The 21,818-nt window shown below is 40.0% G+C and overlaps 1 protein-coding gene across 1 annotated transcript in view; it reads left to right on the forward strand.

The window, feature by feature from the left end:
- Nucleotides 1–21,818, forward strand: part of atrnl1b (attractin-like 1b) — a 70,727-nt gene that overhangs the window by 12,540 nt on the left and 36,369 nt on the right. Inside the window, exons 7-20 of the mRNA XM_058620653.1 lie at nucleotides 681–768; nucleotides 1,701–1,962; nucleotides 2,318–2,501; nucleotides 2,624–2,778; nucleotides 3,173–3,257; nucleotides 3,829–4,043; nucleotides 4,753–4,871; nucleotides 5,153–5,285; nucleotides 6,326–6,513; nucleotides 7,684–7,897; nucleotides 8,879–9,070; nucleotides 15,738–15,971; nucleotides 18,021–18,158; nucleotides 19,811–19,904. Coding sequence (XP_058476636.1) covers nucleotides 681–768; nucleotides 1,701–1,962; nucleotides 2,318–2,501; nucleotides 2,624–2,778; nucleotides 3,173–3,257; nucleotides 3,829–4,043; nucleotides 4,753–4,871; nucleotides 5,153–5,285; nucleotides 6,326–6,513; nucleotides 7,684–7,897; nucleotides 8,879–9,070; nucleotides 15,738–15,971; nucleotides 18,021–18,158; nucleotides 19,811–19,904 — 2,301 coding nt within the window. The remainder of the gene's footprint in view (nucleotides 1–680; nucleotides 769–1,700; nucleotides 1,963–2,317; nucleotides 2,502–2,623; nucleotides 2,779–3,172; nucleotides 3,258–3,828; nucleotides 4,044–4,752; nucleotides 4,872–5,152; nucleotides 5,286–6,325; nucleotides 6,514–7,683; nucleotides 7,898–8,878; nucleotides 9,071–15,737; nucleotides 15,972–18,020; nucleotides 18,159–19,810; nucleotides 19,905–21,818) is intronic.

The following is a 21,818-nucleotide window of genomic DNA, read 5'->3' on the forward strand; positions in this document are numbered from 1 at the left end:
ACGTACGTGTACTGTACGTGTACTGTATTGACTTCTCTTTTTCTTCACTATTGCAAAAAAAAATAGTTTTCAATTCCTAAATTTAGTCTCAGAAATGATTGTCAGAATAGGAAGTGGTGAAAAGGTTCTCAGCATATCTCTTGCACAAATTCCTGTAGAGAAGAATGCGACCCATTGTTACCCATTGGACTGTTTTTTTCTTTATCAGCTGTACTTGAGAATGCAAATACTACAGCGATCATTTAGAATTCTGTACACCTGGTTGGTTCTGCAGCTAAAATGCAGCGCTGACTGTCCTCATTCATGTCATGGCTCACAGCTTATTGACATTTCCCCCTCTTCTGTTGCTTGGACAAGCTTTTTCCATCTGCTCCGTGTTTGCTCATCACCAGGTGCAACACGCTTGTGGAAAATTAATACAGATCTCCTTCAAATTGAAACAGAAATGTGACCCTCGGCTCCAGAAGCATCTTGTGTTCATCACACCGTCCTGTAAAATGAAACATTAATTTATCCACAAATTACCCGGCAAAGCACAGAGTTAAACAGGAGCACTGTTTGTGTCTTGATGACCTAATTTGTATACTTCATTTAAAATAAGGTTTAAAGAAAACTTGATGTGTTTTCTGTTCTTTATGCATGAATGAAAGTGTGTAATGATGTGTTGTTTTCCTCTGTAGCTACAACCTGGAGAGTGGCATCTGGAACACAGTTCCCATCAATAGTGGCCCAGTGCCAAGATATGGCCACTCACTTGCTGCCTACCAGGTAAACACACTTAACCACAAGAAAATACCTCAAGCTCTTAAGGCACCGAAAGGATTCAGATAACAGCAAGTGTTCGTAGGAAGGAAAGGATCATTTGAGCAGGTGAAAATGGAGAAGAAAGTTTATGTGTCTGAGACCGCTCAGACAGAAGGAAAATACAGCTACTTTCAAAGGGACACAGTTTATGATCATAATATATCATATGTCTCAGAGCTGAGGGACAAGTTTGTAAGGAGATAAAATAAAATTACTTTAGACATATTTCATTGAAAAGAATTCATGTGTATAAGGCTGTTTATTCTCAGAAATGCACTAAAATTTGGACATTCTCCTGGGAAAACAGTTGTTCCGAGGAACAAGGGGCTAGATTTAGACCAGTCATTCCCAGAAACGTGTTCTTTTTACTTTTATTTATATTAAATCTTACAGTAATGTGTTTCAGTAAAAACAGAAGTGTTATTCACAAATGTGCTCATGTCACAATTTACATTATTATGTGGTTTTTTGTCACCTTTTTAAAATGTGGATCTTCATGTAAAACTAAATTGGGAAACACTAAATTTAGAGTAGGGGTGGAAGTTGTGAGATGTACAGAGAAAGAGGAATGTTAAAATGAATCTTGAATCTGACAGGTAGCTGAGACAGCAATGCTAATGCTTGTAATTTGAGTGTCAACCACAATTTAAAAAAAGGAACTTTCATAACCATCCTTCTTCTACCACTTTATCCTCCTGTGCCAATGTCAGCTGAGAAAGGGCGATGGACAGTCCACCAGTCCACCGCAGGACCACATACATAGACAAACAACCACCGACTCTCACCACTTTCGTTTTATATCATCGTGTTTTCATATACTGTATTGCATCACCAGCCTCTCTGCATGCCCGGCTACACCCTGAAAACCACTGAACCCACTCTCCCCTTTGTCTCAGGATGACATCTACATGTTTGGTGGGAAACTGGAAGCCGGCTGGGGGAACGTGACGGACGAGCTGTGGGTGTTCAACGTGCCCAGTCGAGTGTGGCAGAGGAGAAACCCCGTGGTTGGCCCACCGGCTCAGGCCCAGGTTTACGCCGTGGAGGGTCACTCCGCTCACTGCGTCCTGCTGGAGGGCGGCGAGGCCATCATGCTGGTCATATTTGGCTACTCCCCCATCTACAGCTACATCAGCAACATTCAGGAGTACAACCTGAGTGAGTCGCAGCTTTCACAGCTTTGACACTTTGTTTGTCACTTAGTCAACTTGATTCATGTGAAAATAGCTTTCACATTATAATGGCCTGTGTTAGGTCTGTCATAACAGTAAAACTAGTTACTTGATCCAGTGTTGTGACATGTTTCAATGTGTTGTAACGAGTAAACCATTGATCAAAAACAGAATTTGTTAAGTGCACCTAATGATATATAATTATTCCATAATTATTTCAACTCCTTACAAACCCATGTGCAATAAAATTAACATGTTGCATAGTAATAGGAAAATTAAATATTTATTTCTTTTAATAACATATTCATTAAAAGCTCCCTTCATATGTATTTTCTCATCAGGGTCCAACACGTGGTTGGTACCTGAGACCAAAGGTGCGATTGCACAAGGAGGTTACGGCCACAGCAGCACATACGACAGCGCCAGCGGCAGTGTCTACGTCCACGGAGGCTACAAGGCTCTGCCTGCCAACAAATACGGCCTCGTCGATGACCTCTACCGCTATGATGTCAACACTAGGACATGGTGAATCAACACATATACGCACTCTTTGTCAATCATGCATTCTAGCCTGTGCACATGACACTCCGTCACGCATGATTCTTGTGAGTGTGTCCTTGACGCTCCCCGTCACGCATATGTTCCAGGTTTATCCTGAGAGAGAGTGGCTTTCCGCGGTACCTGCACTCGGCTGCTCTTCTCAGCGGCACCCTGCTCATCTTCGGCGGCAACACGCACAACGACACTTCGCTCAGCAACGGCGCCAAGTGCTTCTCCGCTGACTTCCTCAGCTACGACATCGGTATGACTTGAAGCATCCAGTCGGAATAATGATCCACTCATTTTTTTTTATTTTTTTTTTATTGTTATCATCAGACTTGGAAAATGGTTTAATTATCCAGCTAATATATTTAAAAACTCCTGCCCTAGAAACTTCTTCGAACTGCTTCAGTTAGTTTGTAATGATTAATAAATGTGCTTCACCACCTTATTTAAGGGCCCTAATTGATTAGAATCTTTTTTTCCCCCCACTTTCAACATCAACTCCTTATATTTATCCACTTCTTACCAGAACCAGTGATTAAAATTATAAAAGCAAGCACTAGTTGGGGAAAATAACTAAAGTAAACATGCAAGCGCCAAGGCAAATGGAATACTCTTTTACACATGGTTTTCTGTTGTGTTGTTGTCCTCAGCCTGTGATGAGTGGAGGCGTCTGCCTAAACCAGACCTGCACAGAGATGTCAACCGCTTTGGTCACTCTGCTGTCGTTAGCAATGGGTAAGTCTTTCAAAACACACACACACACACACACACAGTAAATTAAATTAAAGTCATTTTAAAAGCTTCGGTCTTAAGATGCTATTTTTCTTGTCTTGAAATTAAAAAATAAAGTCGTTTTTTATTTATTAGATATTTGGGTAGTGCATGTGTTGTTGAACATCAATAATAAATAGGAGTTGTTAACAATTTATACAGTATCCATAGCTCCAAGCTGGTAATAAAACTGTAACATTAGAGGTACATGAAAAGGCTGTTCTGTATCAATCAAAAGCATCTTGCACATGTTTTTAACTCGTATTTGTATTTTAGTTTTTGCTGCAGTTACGTTTACTTTTATATTAATCTACATTAACTAGTGAAGGCAATGTCTGTTTTGAAAATATATCTTTGTCGCAATGATAATGAAATTAAATACTGTTAATGTTTTAGTATCTTGTTTTGTGGGGTTCATAAACAGAAACTTTCCTGTCATCACCGTATATGTTATATGTGCGGATAACCCAAAAAGAGCCTGCACTTGTTTATTGTTATTGTTGTTTACCCTCTTCTCATTTGTATCCTTCATTAGGTCCATGTATGTCTTTGGGGGCTTCTCTGGTGTGCTGCTCAATGATGTGCTTGTGTACCGGCCCCCCAGCTGCCAAGCCTTCTTGGCAGAGGAAGGGTGTGTCAAAGCTGGGCCAGGGGTCCGCTGCATCTGGACCAAAAGCCGCTGTATCTCCTGGGAACCCAGCATGGCTAATGGAAGCCTCATCACTGCCCCATTCTGCCCCCCTACACCTGGTGAGAAAAACACCTGAACCTTTAGCACACGCATTACAAGTGTGAACAATTTGCTTTTCCTCATCTCTCTCTTAGAAAGAATTAAAATGTCATCTCACTACATAAATGTCAAAATTAGCAGTGAGTTTATCATGAAGATTGAAGGGATGCTTTGGGGTTGTATGAGGTACTGACACCAGTTCAGCACTGACTGCGTTGAGAGTTCCCCCCCTGGTGCCCAACAACTGGTTTTAGCCACTTAGTAAAATGCTCATCTTATAAAATCTTAATTAATTCATGTGCCAAACATTAAAAATGTTTGGCAGCTTTTCTCTCTGAAAACTGAAGTTAATGTTACTTTGTCATTCACTTTCTCATTCTGATCAAATATACACCAAGGCACACACGAGTTGTGGGTCCATTGCTTGATGTGTGTAATTTTTGTGACTGATGTTTGAAATACTTCATTCACATTTATCTAAATGACACAAATTTGCCAAAGAAGATTCTTTATATTCTCTATCTTCTTTGGTGCAGGAAAGTATCTGGGGTGGTCACACATCACAGTTGGAGCTGACTCTGTGTTATTTGTAGCTACACTTCATAAAAATGAACTCCCACATACATGATTTCTTTCTTTTACATAGAGCTGTCATAAAAGATACATATATATATATAAATATAGATATAAACATTTGGTCCCATTTTTGCTCTGTCTTTCTCTTTTCAGTCACGGTGGATGAGCGGTGCTACCGGTTCTCTGACTGTGCCAGCTGTACAGCCAACACCAACGGGTGCCAGTGGTGTGACGACAAAAAGTGCATCTCTGCTATCAGCAACTGTACATCTGTAAGTCAGCCAACAGGGGGCACCAAAGCACTTCTGGTCTTGTGTCGAGCTCGCTGAAAACACTCACTCAGAGACACACAGACACACTCATTTACACTTATCCTCTGGATACTGTGAGCTGGGGATTTTGGAATAATAGATTATTGTTATACTCTTAGTGAATAAAAGAGGATTTTGTTTTCACAAGGACATCGATTCGACTAATGAGACAACTTCCGGAGCCGTGTTAAACTTAAAGCTCATCGACCTGTCTCTGCTGTGTTCCCCCTCTGCTGTTGTAGAATGTGAAAAACTTCACCGAGTGTCCAGTGCGGAACGAGCAGGTGTGCAGTAAGCTCGCCAACTGCAAGAGCTGCTCACTGAATCCCAACTGTCAGTGGGACCAGAACCAGTCTGAGTGCCACGCTTTGCCCGGTAAGAAAGAAGCTGTTTTTGAATCCCCACAAACACACATGCATACATTTTATTATAAAAGCCTTAAGATTCAATGATAATATTAATTGAATGTCTTTTCATTCTTTAAGAATTAGTTCTTATTGTATTTGAAATGTACAGAACTTTCTAGATGTCGTCCTTTACCTTTACCAGTACAATGAAGGTGGATACTACTGTTACGACACAGTTTTCCACATAAATTATGATTAATTGCGTTGGGTGACACAGAAATCTTGTACTGTGTTGTTGGGTTATTGATTGATTGATACTTCTTATTTTTTAAAAATCGAGAACCGTGTCTTTTAAATACTGCAGATAGATTAGACTGTAGGTTCAAGAAGGGATATAAAATATATATATATATATATATATATATATATATATACATATATATAATGGTGCATTCCAAAATTGTGAAGAAAAAAAAGCACAGTTTAGATAACAGACTAAATAAATAAACTACCTTTGGCCACCTTTAGCCTCATTACATATGGATATGTTATGGCGTTGGAAGATACAAACCTTGTGTGTGTGTGTTTGTGCTTCCTAAAAATGTAGTTGCTGCCTGATTCACAAACACAAAATGCATACACTACATCTAAATGAGCATCCAGTCATATTTATATGGGAAGTAGTAAGTAACAGACAATTTAGCCTCCGAAATTGCTCCATCATTCATCGTTGTAAGGCAAATGAGGCCACATTACTTGCCGCACACATACACTGTAACCCTCTAAATGTTTTGTCCCCTGTGGTTTGGGAGAAAGCAGACTTTATACAATCTGTGCTTTCTGCTTTCATGCCTGTGCTCACTACTTGCTGCCTTTTTTTTCTTTTTTTTTCTTCTGAGCTTCCTGTTGAGAAGTATTAAGAAAATGCTCTGGTATAATGGCCTATATTTTTTTTGGCCCACCTGTTCCAAGTTCTGCCAAAGTATTTTCAACCTGCAACGGCCGTAGGAGAGTAGACTTATGGTTTCTGTGCTTTTATATCGACCGCACTATAAATCTATCTTCCAGCCCAGCAGTGCAGTGAGGGCTGGAGCCAGGTGGGGGAGGCCTGCCTGAGGATCAACTCCAGCCGTGAGAGTTATGACAATGCACAACACTATTGCAAGAACCTCAACGGAAACATAGCCTCTCTCACCAACTCCAAACAAGTGGACTTTGTGCTCGAGGAGCTGAAGAAGCTCCAGCAACTAGACAAGGTAACTCAAATAATTGAAATAAAATGACATCTACCGGAACTTTGTGGTTGAGTATGTTTTCAACTGTTTTATTCTTTCAGTAACTCAGAATTGATAATTTTAGTCCATGCACACTGAGTGATTTTGTCTGATTGTGGCTCTGCTTTTAGCTCATGCCATTTTTGCCTTTCAAGTGTTTATCATAATTTTTTTCCCCACTGTCTGTGTCTCAAACTGAGTTCTCTTTTTTAACTCTGACGCAATGACAAGTAGATTGCAATAACAGACCTCGACGGACTTGTTTCTGCGATATTACGCATGAGTTTGTCACTGATAATGACACCTTCTTTCGTTTTGTTTTTGTGCATAGTAACATTTTGTCAGTCACATTTTCTTCTGGCTCCTTTGTGTACTGTAATAAACCAGGGCCAAATGACTCACTGTCTGGAAGAGCAATCATAAGCTCAGACAGTATATAACATGCTCACTGCTGTGTCTCTTTTTTACTCAAAGCAAAAATCAGACACAGTGTAGCTTTAATTTTCCTTTCCTAATTTGAGGTTTCTAATCAATCATGATGTGATGAAAGTTAAAAATGATTGAGTTTCTGTTATTGACCATCTTTTAGGATTTTTGTGATTCACTTCAACCTTGAAGCCGTCTCCTCGGTCCAAAAGAATAATTGAGAACAGTTTCTAAAATCTAATCCACAAAATGTGATTTGTTCATGGAAAAACGGACTCTAACATCATCCTTCAAGCTTCTCCATCCTGAATGGAAACAATGAAATGCACATTTTGACAAGCATTCATCTCGGCGGAGCTTCATTTTCTCCTGTAGGAAAAGAAAATGGTTAAATCCTGTGATGATTTTACTTTGGTCACGCTGCTGTATTCATTAAGATTTCATTAGTTGTCTGTCTGCTGGGCTGAAAACCAGTGTGTTTGTTCCATACAGAACCTTGACGTGCTGCCATTTCCCATAATGTTTTTTATTCTGTTTAAAGCTGGACCCTGAAGGCAAATGAGTAATCACATCTGTGAAATGTATTTCAGTAGACTTTTAATGGTATCTTTGGTCCCTAGTTGCAAACACAGTATCAGTTCCCGTCTAATACCACATGACTAAAGCACATTATAAAAATGTATCCTAAGCCTTGCGTGTGTTGAGCCTTTTGCCATGTTTCCACAGCGGCTGTCTCCGTGGGTGGGCCTGAGGAAAATTAACGTGTCATACTGGGGTTGGGAGGACATGACCCCCTTCACTAACAGCAGCCTGCGCTGGTTGCCCGGTGAGCCCAGTGACTCTGGTTTCTGTGCCTACCTGGAGGAGCCCCAGGTGTCAGGCCTGAGAGCCAATCCATGCACCGCCACTGCCCATGGCCTCATCTGTGAAAAAGCTACCGGTGAGATGCAAATCATGTTCAGTATAGTAAGATTTTGTATTTATTTTTTACTTCAAGACAGTACATTAATGACATTCAATGTCAAACGTTTCCTGACAACGGACAGTGTTTCATGTCCATTAAGGCTAAAATAATATGAGATGAAAAATATCTTTTTATTCATTTGCAGTTGGGACATTTTTTTTTAATTAATGTTACTCAAATGTGAAATTTTACTAAATTTTCATGCTCAAGTCAGATTTTTGTCACTTCAGTATATACATATATGTATATGTATGTATGTGTATGTATATATATATATATATATATATATATATATATATATATATATATGTATATGTATGTATGTGTATCTATATATATATGTATATGTATGTATGTATATATATATGTATATATATATATATATATATATATATATATATATATATATATATATATATCTATCTCACCCACATATCTATCTCACCCACAAATGTGCTATACCTTCAATTTCTGTAGAGCCCAAAAAGGGCAAAGATAAAGGTACATGATATCTTTCAAATATCCTGCTTCAGGACTGAGTGGCCTCTGAAATATGACGTCTAATCTTGTTGTAGATGACCTTTGCAGAAAGTACATGTGTGCATGCATGTGGTTTCTGAGGGCAGTCGCGTTCAGGTGACAAGACACTTGCACTTATGAATGTGAACAATCAAACCTGATCTGCAATGAATCAGATTCAAATCAGATTTTTACAAATCCAGATTTTAGCCCATTTTGATTTTAAAGGGCTTCAGCTAACAAACACAACAAAAAACAATGGATTAAATGTTTTTTTCCCACATTTCACATTTTGGAGGTCGTCTGAAATCCCATTTAATACAGATTTCTACACATGCCTCTCAGTCTGAATGCTCCTTATGATTGAAACTCGCTGGTAAAACTACCTTGTGAATCATCTTGTCTTTTTATTCCATCCTGCTCTCTCTGCATGTTTAGGAAACCCCAATCAGAGTTCCCGTCCTTCCTGCAAAAAGCCGTGCTCGCTGCACACCACCTGCGCCAACTGCACCAGCCCAACCATGGAGTGCATGTGGTGCGGCAGCGCCCATCGCTGCGTCGACTCCACGGCCTATGTCATCTCTTTTCCCTATGGCCAGTGTCTGGAATGGCAGACTGGAGATTGTATTGGTGAGTGTCTTTCACTGAACTTAATCAAGATTAGGCTTCACTGAAGTCTATAGTCTGGCATTAAGGTGGCCGGCACTAAGCTGCTCTGAGCAGTCAATATTCATCATGAAGAGAAAGAAGCTTTAGGGAGGAAAACGGCTTAAGGTGGAAGCTGTTTGTGTCGGAGGGAAAATGGCATTAGTTTCTCATGATTGCCTTTGGATGCAGTTTTTTTTGCTTCGTAATGGCCAATTACTCTCACATATAGTCACCCCAACTGTTAGATTTCGCTGTTGACCTAGCTGCAGATGGACTCTTTACCATTAGCTGGATTTAAGTAGTTTAAAAACAGTCGTGCTTTAAAGAGCAGTTTCAGGGTTGTGCTACAAATGTTCTGTGACTCGGCAGAAGGCATTATGGGTACTCGCTCAGCACACCCCGTCAGCTCCATGTCAGTGTTTCATAGGATGTGCTCTGTTTATATTTGTAGGTTTCATTGCATGAATAGATTCGTCATAAGATTAGGTTTGTAACAATCAAATCATGTGGGATCACAGCAAAAATAGTTTATTGTTTAATCCCATCCTGGGGTTGTTAACTACAATCATTCTGGCATCATAGCTCTCAGTCCAGAGCCCTTATCATTAGCCAAGCATGGACAGATGCACTCGCTTCAAACATGCCAGATGACCAGAGGCAATCTTCACGTCTAAAATGCTCTGCAGTTATTGATACGTTTTATTGAGTTTATTATCCAACTGCTGGAATGGAGACCTTTGGGTACATGCAGCTGCTTTGTAGAACAGCTGATAGGAGCAGGTTCTCGCTCATCTCGAGGAGATGTCTAGTTCTCTCAGATCACTCGATCATGTTCAAATGTCATTCATGGAGTAACTGCTCAATAATGCACCAAAAAAATAAATTTTGTATGTCAATTAAATTACTTGAAAACAGTCACGCACAAAAGTACTACACATTCAGGATCCTTCTTATCAGTGTCTAGTTAGGGAGAGAGAAAAGAAACACTTATCTACTCCATAAAACTGATCACTTCCTTTCATCATTTATCAATTCTTGGGCGGTGCCAAAACATATGGATACAGCAGAACATCGTGATGTACACCTTGTCCGTGTGTGTATTGATTTAGATGTTTCTGATTCAGTGCAGCAGCAAATGCTGTGATGCTGGTCTTGAGACCTCAACATTAAGGGTAATAAAGCAGCTGTGTAGCATAAGGTCATTAATTAACATTACTGTGTAATAATGTAAAATGCACCATATGTCAGGACCCTCCACAAGTATACAAACTTAACAGTCTGACAAGGTGAGAATCATAACATTGTTGAAAACTGAGTCATAACACAGCGGGTTACATGTTCAGTATTATAGATGAAAGTAAGTTGGCTACAGTAGCTGAAAATCTTGTAAACTCTGACCTGCTGCAGTTTATAGCACTGTTGTGACTCCAGATGCTCCGTCTACTCCTGGTGGCCAGCTGCCTCCGGCTGTCTCATTAAAGTGGAGGATGGTGGCCTGTTTAGTTGATGCAGTCCACAGCTGTAACCTGTATATTTTTAAGCGTGCATCATTAGGGCGGCATCACAAACATCAATTGCGAAGCAGTCCTTATCCAGCCCTGTTTGAAATGCTCACAGCTCAGAGGAGACGTTAGTCAGTTAGTCAATGTGAGATTTTTCTTTTCTTTCAGATAATCAAAAAAAAACATCAAAAACTACTTCATATTCCTTTGCATGAATGAGAAGCTAAACATTGCAACTTTGCTACTTGTGTTGCATTTTTTATTTGAGAGTAATTCACTTTCAGCCCGCGACCTTACCTGCTCTTAAGCGGTCATGAGCCAGAAAAGTTTGGTAAGTGCTCCGTGAGTGAGCACATTTCCTTTCCATATTGAAATATTGGCTCTGCACAATCCTCTCATATTGCTCAATTTATAGCAAATATAATCTAGCACAGCTCACATAAGAAAAAAAAAATCTATTGTTTTTTGTGTGAAAACAAACACCAATAACTTAATTTGGCCAATATATTCTTCATAAAACACAGATTACATGGCACTTTGTTATTGCTGCTTTATTTCTTTTGCTCTGTGTATATTCGGCCTTTATAGTTGCACGGAGCAGCGTGTTAAAACAAACGCAGCTGCTTCCACTGCAATTCTCATGATGCTTGTGTACAAACAAATAGTGAATACGGGGTCTCGGGAGGAGACGCTGGTGTAACAGCATTTTCTCTGCACATTGGTAAGTTGATCACAGAGCTCCTTTCATCTAGAGGTCAGTGGAGTTGTTCAGGTCGACGCTGTTGTTGCCGCGTGATGTATGAATTATACCCGCGGTTGTGTCAGACCATAAAAACATCTCTGATCACTTTAGTGAGTAACAAATTTAGGGAGCTCAAGGGTACAGTCTCGTATTCTTTTGTCTGCTGCTGATGCCGGGGTAGCACGGCGGCGTTTTGAGCACTCACTGGATATTTGTCATGAGGAATTTGTCCCTTTTGGCATGAAGGACAGGGAAAGGTTGTCCTATTAAATTCTGGCTATATTTTCTTCAGTTTGAGGATGAATGTGAAGGAGCAAAGTCAGACACAACAAAGTTTCAGACACCCACTCCGTCTGTTCCCTCAGTGCGTGGCAGTGTGTGCTCACTGCATAAATGCACTTAACGTCTATAGAGCTATATGATAAAATGCTCTGTCGTGTCACAGCCTGCTCTGTTGAAATTGTTTTTCTCAGTAGAGAAGACGGTCATTTTGCAGAACTAAATGCGAGATGCTTTTAGGAGGAAGTACGAATACAGTTGATTTTCTGTGTGAAAGAACTCTTTCTCAGATTTCTGAGACGGCACAGTATTGTGGTGTCAGCACTGGAGGCTCACAGCATCAAGGTTCCTGGTTTGAATCCCTGTTGAGTTTGCATGTTTTCCCTATGTGGGTTCTCTTCAGGTCTCTCTTCAGGAGACTGTAAAGCCTTGTTTATAGTGTGCGAGGCACAAAGGCATGGACCACCGCAGGTAGAGTGCAACCTACAGGCAGTTTACAAAGAAACTAGTCTATGGACAAAATGGATGTCAATTAATCTCTTATTACTGGAATACTGGAATATCTCTGCCTCCCTACTAAGGTTTAATACAGATTATGCAGAGTATAAACCAGGCTTTAATTGACTGGAGGCGTCATTGTGAATGTTAATTGTCTGTCTGTGTATGTTGTTCCTGTGATTGGCTGCTTACCTATCCTGCCTTTTGATTGACCCTCAAAGAAGTAACAGTATAGATAATGGATGGAACGATGGAATAATTCCTGTCATTTTAGTTAATAACTTAAAACAATCCTTTAGCTTCTATCTCAATACATCAAACACTGAGGCACTTTGTCATTTGTGCCTTTAACACTCTCACCAGGGTCGGGGGGGGGGGGGGGAAGAGAATCCCCTGAAGCTGCATTTAGTTCAGACAGAATTTTAAACATGCAAGGTCAGGTTGACTCTTCTCTTTTCCTCTGGGTGTTTTCTTTGGTTCCTGATTTAATCTTTTATATTAGAACTGGCCTGTTATGCTCCCACCACCAGTTCCACCACACTGTCTCAGATTCTGCAGCTGTGCTGCTCAGGCGTTCCTCCTGACTGATAAATTATTTCAGGAAGAAGGTGAGGAAAGTTCCCATCCTCTCTTCCAGCCAGTTACAGCCTTTGAACCCCAGAAGGCGCTCTCAAATTTATTTACAAAGTCCTTCATCCCACTTGTCATAAATATCTTTTACTCTGCAAAGTGACTGATAAGATTTGCTTTAAATGTGCACTGTGTTCTTGTGGGTAATACACATATAGATATATTCTATTTGATTTGATTTCAAACAGATATTTTTTTAAACGTGAGGATTCTACGTCTTTTGTGTCTTACAGCACATAACAGTAAAATTCATGTCAGGTGTTTGAACCAAAAAGAAAGCCAAGTAAACACGTCACCATGCTCTCTGGGAAATTATATTGTCCGCCTTTCACAGTTTGTGCATCAATTTATTCTCTTTTTTTAGGACAAAGTAATTGGAAGATAAACTGATTTTGAATATAGTGATGAGTTTCAGCCTAGAGAGTTGTTGAAAAGAGAGCAGCCTTGTGTTTCTGGTTGATTAGTTACTTTTATGGAAATTGAGGCATAATTATCAAGCTGAATGATATTGCCAAAACTGTTTATCACGATAGTGATTTTTTGTTTTAGTGGATATTAATAGTAATTGCAATTAAAGCCAGGAAATTTATATTTTTTCCTGAGTTAAGTCATAGAAATGTGTTAATTGTGGTTGTAAATGTTCAAATATACTGTATATTGCTATTGAATTATTGCCTAACCCTACTGCTAAATGATCACATGACATCTCCTTCCATCACACTATGCAAAAGTGTGCTTTGCTGTAAAAAAAAAAATTCTCGATGATTTAACTGAAATATTTAGCCGTGTACATTAAAAGGTGTGTCAAAGCGGGAGAAAAGATTTTAGACGGAGCTGGGCAGTACAGCCTAAGATATTACTGTTCAAGCTGAAGCTAGAGCACTAACAACAGGTTATTCATGGAGAATTTCCATTACTGAGTTATCATGAATGGGGAAGATTGTTCAAATTTCATGTGAGTGACTTGGAAATTCTCTCTAGCTCACCAACATACAGTTCAGGTGATTTATGCTGGTGCCATGGGGGGGAACCTGTATCTCTCCAGGCATTCCAGGACCTCGAGATTTATACGGACCCTAAGGGATAAACATGATATTAAATTTTCATACCTAGCTGTGTATGTTCTTCTATAAAATCTATACAAATGCTTTAGAATGGGCAACACAGTGGAATAGTAACTGCACGGTGTAAGATTGCTGCTATCCATGTACTCCTGGCTGTATATGGGTTAGCAGGTATATAATCCACACTGTTTACCCCCACAAACCCAACCCCTCCTCTCCTCTATAAATGGAAAAACCACACATGAAAACAGCACCATTATCAATTTGATGGATAATATCTGTAGTCTGAAGGTGGGAACCAAGAACTAAGCATGTGTTAAAAAGAATCCTGGGTACACTGGGCACTCAATAAATGTAAGCACGATAAGACACAGTGGGATGTGTAATAAACTGATCACATAAAATCTGAGAAAACAAATTCAAATAAAGTTTGGCCCTGAACAGTCACATTGATATCATTTGCAAACACATTTCAAAGAATTTAAGCTAACTGACACATTTGAGTGGCCTTGAAAGCCTGCAGCCTGCAGACTTGTGAGTCAGAATAAGGGAAACAGGGGTTAAACAAGGCTTAGTTCAGCTATACTGAACCTTGTCATGATCACCATGCAATTTCCTTAGCATCTCCACTGTCCGTGGTTCACATTCATTTATGTGTCAAAATCCAATGCACAAACACGTGTCCTTATGTTTTTTCAAACATGATGTATTTCAACGTGCGTTTGTGTTGTGGCAAGACGAGACCTCCGTCCAGCTCCTTATTTTCTCAGAATGCTGTGTTCCTGAGAAATGTGCCACTTACGTCCTGTCTTCAAAACAAACTTAAATGGCCTTACTTTGTACTGATTGCCGTGGCGTTGTCATGGTTTCGCATCCATTAGGGCAATAGCGGGGGATTTGTCTGACATAAACTGAAGTAAAAGCACTCAGCGTTTGTCTCCTTAAAATAGTAGTGACATTTTCTCCTCTTAAAGTGTCCGTCTGGCAGGTCACACTGAAGCTTGTCAAGAAATTGGGTGTCCTACAGGTTCGTCCCATAAAACTGCATCGCTCCCTTGCTGTCTTTGGTCTGTGCTTAGAGCAAGGTGCCACTTCACATATCGCATTTAAGGCTTGTATTGAACTTTGCTCAAATCTAAAACATTTCAGTGGCTCTGGTTTGATGCAACCCCCCCCTCCCTTACCTCCATCAACTGTCAAATGTTCAAGGCTTGTGTCTTATCCTCTTATCTGCTGTCCTGACAGCTCACGGGATAACCAGTTAGTGTCTCAGTGCAAAGCTCCTGAATCTGTAGATCTTTCAAAGGCAGAGAAATAACTGGAATAATCTGTCAAGGAAAAAAAAAAAAGGGCCAAAATCCTATGGAATAATACCCAAAGCGGCATCTTTACTATGCTATGAGCGCCAACGCTGCATCTTCTCTGTTCTTGCTGCAGTTTGTCCCAAGGTGACTTTTGAATTTATGCTGGAAATAAAAGCAAGTGTGGCTGATAAAGAAAAAATAAACAGCACACAGCGTTTGACTCTGAAAAGGTTAAATCATTTTGGAAAGTAGTCAACAAGGACAACAGAGCAACAGTTGTTTAAAGGGATAGTTAGGTGCCTTTAATGATTGGAAAGTGACGCCCGTTGAGTGCTTACTCTCCTGTACCAAAGTTCATGGATAAAGCACAGGGGCTACTGCTTTATTGCTGCCTTGTTTGTTAAATTTGTGTCACTTACGTAATTATGAACATAGGTTTTTAAACACTGAAGTCACAAGATATCCCGTTGGACTTGGATGAGTGACAGTGTCATGTGTGAAATCGAAGATTTTCTCATGGACTTTTTTTTGTTGATAATTTGCCAATACCTCACACTTCAAAAAGTCTGAAAAAAAATATATATAATTTTATAATAATAAAATCTAACACGAGTATCTTCTCTCCTTTAGCTCAGAACTGCTCCGGCCTGCAGACGTGTTCCCAGTGCTTGGAGCAGCCGGAGTGCGGTTGGTGCGGAGATCCCAGCAGCACCGGGAAGGGTCTGTGCGTGGAGGGCTCGTACCGAGGGCCCATGAAGAAAATACCCAAGCAGAGCCAACAGGTCCAGTCCCAGGACATGAGCCTGGAGCCAGGCATGTGTCCCAAAGACAAGGGCTATGAGTGGGCCTTCATTCAATGCCCTGGTAAGAGACCCACGATGTGAAAATCCATGTCAGAAACGCACGTGCGTGAGAAGTTATTACTTATCGACTGTTGCATCGTTATGTTTGAAAAGATGCTCTTACCGAGGATTCCCGTTACAGTTCCCCAATGCAACTAATCCCTCCCCGCTGACTTAATGCAACCTTACACTACTCAGTGCTTTCATTAAGCTCAGTCTCTACAACCACGTCATGTAAGATGATAAAATACACGCCGCTGGTTGTAATTTGAGAATGTGCGGTGTGCTCGGTGCTATCAATAATGTGTAAAATCCTTGAGAAATATTTCACCTTGTGAGACGTATATAATTAAGTGTATATATTTTAGTCGTATAATACGTTAATCTTTTAGTCTGTAGCCCTGAAGCTAAGCACTACCGTTTTCTTTTTTTCTTATTACTCTCTATTCCCTTTCAAATACTTTTATGTTTACTAGTGGGTGTTTTTCTTTCTGTCATGTCAATGCAGAGCTTCACGGGCAATAAATTGTCCACGCTGCGGGAAGGCAGGGACCAAGTAGGAGTGTATTCATACCACTGAATTATAGTTATAGTTGTCATGCAAGCTTCAGTGGCAGAGACAGGACATTATATCCAATGTCAAAGGTAGAATTAATTGTAACAACCTATAAAAGGTGAGCGCTTCACAGCACAGTGCAGCTGGAAACACCAGCTTGAACCAGGTTAGCTCATGTATCAGACTTGCAGAAGTGAACACAATATTCTTTCTTATTATTATAATAAGAATAAGAATAAAAGGACAAAATGTGCTGAGGGTCCATTCAAAGCAAATGGACATAATTTAAAATTATTTAAAGGCGGATAAAATAATAATATGCACTTTGCCATGGCTGACACAGTTTGTACATATATCACCTCTGATTTGCTTGGCTTTTATTGATGTGAGACACTAAGGCCCTGGACTTGGCTCTATGTCTGCCTTTAAATAAATAAGATTATCTCCCACCTCCTTTAACAAAAGGCGACCGACCGTACTGCTGTGTAAATACTGATGCACCTCGGAGCTTTTTAGATTGTTTACAGCTTCACCGCCTGTAGCGACGGAGTTAATAAGGCAGCTAAATGTGCCAGTGTACGTTGAGTGAGGTCACCTCTTCAGGTCGTCCTCCCATCCCAAATGTACACGGTAAATCTAACCGAGTTAACGTAAACATTAATACGGTAAATACATATTTTTACATTGATTATTATTTGAGAAATGATTTGAGATATACAGGCACAGTTCTACGCATTGTTCTAATGTGATTTATTTACACAGTAAGCTGTAACAGTGATTTTGATCATCACAAACACAGAACTCTTTTATGAAAGGAATTGCAATAGAAAACATGTGCGTGTGGCGTTCATCTCTAAGGACATAAGTCGGGGAAACAATTAGATAAATAACATAAAATCAAAAATAAAATACAAATTTGGACACGTTTTTAGACTTTAAAATAGGTTTTTTGTTTTTTTTTTATCAAAACCATGAACTTTTTTTTTTTTACTTCCCTTTAACGTTAACTAAATCATAACAATAAATAATAAATAAAAGAAATTCCTCTTTTTGCCAGGATTATTTCTCTCTGTCGTAAAATCCAGCAGTGAGTCATCAGAACTATAATTATACGGGGAAATCATATGTGAATGATGACCGTTTCAGCTGCCACATTTATCAATGTCAAATTATTCTCATGCTCAGATTGGGGAGATAAAAACATTTCATGAATCACACGTGAAGCTTGTTGCAACGATTTTTTTCTGTGTCCAGATCTGCGATGGTTTCTTCAACAGTTTGTTAGATGAGGGACAATGACTTTTTGGTTTTTGGGATTTGCAGACAAATTCAGTTTTTGACTTTGTGTCACTGAAATCAGTCCCCATGAAATGATATTGTGACTGTGTAAGCCATGAGTTGCACAGCGTGTCGGCCTGCAATTTAACATGAATTCATTCCCTGAATGTCTGTATTTGAGAAGCAGCTACAGCAGTGCAGCCGAGTCTGACCCCGCAGTTGTGTTTTCCTCCGCAGCATGCCAGTGCAATGGCCACAGCACGTGTGTGAACGGCAGCGTGTGCGAACAGTGCCGCAACCTCACCACCGGTCCGCACTGCCAGACCTGCATGCCTGGTTACCACGGAGATCCGACCAATGGCGGCAAATGCCAGGGTGAGTGTTACAGTCAGTCACTGTGAAAATGACTTATTCGGCGTGCGCTTGACTTAAATCGTCTCTCTGCATTTTATTCCAATTAAAAACAACGCGCTAAAGCAATTGCACCTCAAATATTTGGAAAATGATAATTAAGCTTTCAGAAGACAATCATCTACTTACTGAATCTCTAATCAGCCTGTTGCATGCTTAACCTCCAGTATTACAGCATCTTAACCAAAAGAGGGCACTGTTGTGTATTAATTAGTTCAGATAGTGACAGTCACTACACACATGCAAGCTAAAATAAAGATCTAGCATGTGCTGGTTCAGTTTTTTTGGTTCTGCCAGTCAACAGCATGTCAAATCTTAAGATGATCTGTGTTTCTATGACACTGCAAGGAGTGCAGAGTAGATATGGTGCTTTGTGGGAACCTGTAGGAGAAGCTGAAGGTCAAATACTCCACCAGTAGTTATTTTTCACCCATAACACGCAGCTTTGTTGAAACATGTGTCTTGATTTTTGTCACACAATCTATATTGATGCAAACTATTTATTTTCTGGGTTGAAACGCTCCTTTTTTTCATTTTCAAAGCAAATGGCATTGACATTAAAACAGTTAAACATTTGCAACATGTTTATTGGATCACTGTCTTCCATTGAACTAAAGACGGGGGATGACAGTTTCATTGTTGAGAGGGGATTTAGGCATATTTGTCTCGAATAAGGCATGAATAGCATTCCTGAGCAATTACATGCACTCCATTGTTTGAATTAGCAGACATGGGAGACTGACAGTGACACACACACACACACACTCACATCTTAGAGCTTTATGGTCTCATATACCACCATAGTGTATAGATTATGTTCCACAGCCTGTAAAATGAGACTACGCAGGTGGGGTTCTGTGTCTGGAATATTCTAATGCTTTCAGGGCCTGGGGACATAGACTCAGAATCACAATAAGTCGTCAAAGAAATATCCATACTTTCCGTTAAAGGCATGCAGTTCATTTTATGATCCATTTTAGTTTAAACATTTATCAAACCGTCCTATTTGGTGCGACATACACACACTAAATTTCTATTCATTTACATCAATCGTGACAGAGTAGCGTGACAGCCAGTTAAAAGGGAGCCCTGTCACCTGAAATATTCACATTCACCGTCTTCGGGAAACGAACTGAAAGCATCTAAATTGTTGCCTCACATATTTTTCCCCATCATGTCTCGGATGTCTGCAGTTCAGCCTGTCATTTGGGAAAATGTGTTTGTTTACCGTCTTGCACAGATCAATATCAATTTAATCTGTTGTTCCGTACCGCAGAAGAGACGTTGGTAGCCTAGCTTAGCACAATCAATGCACGCAAAAGGTAACTGCTAGCCTGTAGGCTTAAAAAAAAAAAGGTGAACAACAACTGTTAAAGCAGAGATTGTAGGAAATGTTTGTTTTGGTGCCCTCAGGACATCCCGCAACTCAAAGGCTGAAATGGCGGTTAGATTGTGTGATTGTACACAAGGACATACAATCCTAGCTTCTAGTCTGTCCACATGCTGTATTTAGCTATGTGTTACACTGATCTGTTTGTCCCTCTGTTCTCTCTTTACCATGCTCCATTTCAATTCCCCCATCTTCTTCTCCATCTGTGTTTCTCTGCCTCTTCCAGCGTGCAAGTGTAATGGTCATGCAAGTGTGTGCCAGGTGTTAACTGGCAAGTGCTTCTGCACCACCAAGGGGATCAAAGGAGACCAGTGCCAGCTGTGAGTACTTCAGACACACAACACACACACACATACTATAAACCGTGAGAAAAGAGCAAAGCCCTGTAGTGTTTCCGATGGTAGTCACTCGATGTTCTGAAATTTTATAGAAGATTCATCTGAGAGATCCACTTTAGAGGTGCAGTGTGTTTACATTTAGGAGGGTTTATTGGCAGAAATTGTATGTATGCAGACGTTTAGAACGGCTTCAAAATTTGTCATTGTGATTTTTATAGCCCATACTAAGGCTATAAAAATGATCTGTACTTTAAACTGTAGGACCTTGCATTATGGAGTCTGCCACCTTGCACCGCCATGTTTTTACAGTTGCCTGTAGAGTTGCGCCTGCTGGCTCGACTTGGCTACAGCTGTACACTCACGTACAGGAAGTAGAGGCTTTAACTGAAAACTTAATAATTTAGTTTTTAACGGGGTTACACATTGCCAAAATGCATTTTGCAGTCACCAAGTACGGTAGAAGTTGAGCAAAGTGCTCTTGAACAAGGGCTCTCTGCCCATTTCCTGGCATTTTTGTCGAACAGAATGTACACAACAGCGGTGAGTGTCCATGACTGCTCTGGTAACATCTGAATGTGGCCTTCAGCAGCACACATCAGGTGTGTGTGCACCATCAAGCATTAAAGGGCCTCATACATGTGAGAAGAGCTGGATTATATATAAATATTATCTCTTTATCATGACATGAGTCCGATAATCAGGGTCAAGTATCTGGGATAACCTTTCCTGGGTTTAAAGGCTGTTGCATTTTTATTATATCGAAAACACACACACAATCAATAAAATCATATTTAATGACACATTTTTTTGTGTCATAGTAAAATATGGTAAAAACTAGGTAATAAACTAGGTATTCTCTGAAATGAGAGGTAGTAACTGTATTTTAAGCATATAATATAGATGAGCCCGGAGAACCTACCTGTGTACATCTCGTATACCGGGATATATAGCCTGAAAATATCAAGGCGTTATTGAGATATTAGTTATAATTCATATCACCCAGCCTTATTTGGTGTAGCCACTTCAGAATCCCTGCTTCCTCTTTCTAAAAGTTATGATCTGCTACAGAGAGGTCAAATGAGAGATACACCGTCACTTTGTCAACTGAAATGCTCTGGGCTGAGGTAATGTCAATCACAAGCCAGTCTCTGGGCTGCCTGTCACCACCTCGGTAATCACTTGGGATGGAATCCTGATGAAACGCTCGGGGCTATTTTAAGGGAGGTCTATTTTGACAAGTGAGACGTACACACATCTGTACTGTATATCTATATCTATACGTGTGGGAAGGTGTTTTGCACAAAATGTGTATTGGGTCTTTGAGCTGCTGCCGTTCACTCACTGGGGGTAAATACAGATTCATGAAAGCTGGAGTAGAACAGCCTCGTCCTTTGCTTGTGACTGAACATATTTATTAAAATAACTTGACAGTGAAACAAATTATAAGACAGCAGAATCCCTGATATTAATTATTAATATCCTAAATATAATGGTAATATTGTGTAGTTCTTCGGTCCTCACTGCTGCATAGAAATGATTTGATATTGGATTGCTGTTGTAATGAAGTCAGACCCTTTAATAGTCTGTTTATACACATGAAGTGGTCTGATTTTGAATCATAACAAAGGTCTGACTTTTAGTGACCCCCTTTTTTAATCATATAATGGCATTCATACAATGTGAACTGGCCGTTTATACGTAAAACAGAGCAGCCGAATTACATTAGCAAATCAAAGTCTTAAAATGGCTTCATAAGTGATTCATGATTGTCATAGTGTTGGTATGAGCGCGGATGGAGTGGGAGCTATTTTGTTCATTCTCTTTGATGTGGTAATATATCTCTGTGGGTAACATTGATCTCCAGTGTGAAACTTCACTTCCAGGAGGAAATCCACT

Source organism: Solea solea, chromosome 21 (assembly GCF_958295425.1).
Source record: "Solea solea chromosome 21, fSolSol10.1, whole genome shotgun sequence".
Classification (NCBI taxonomy): domain Eukaryota; kingdom Metazoa; phylum Chordata; class Actinopteri; order Pleuronectiformes; family Soleidae; genus Solea; species Solea solea.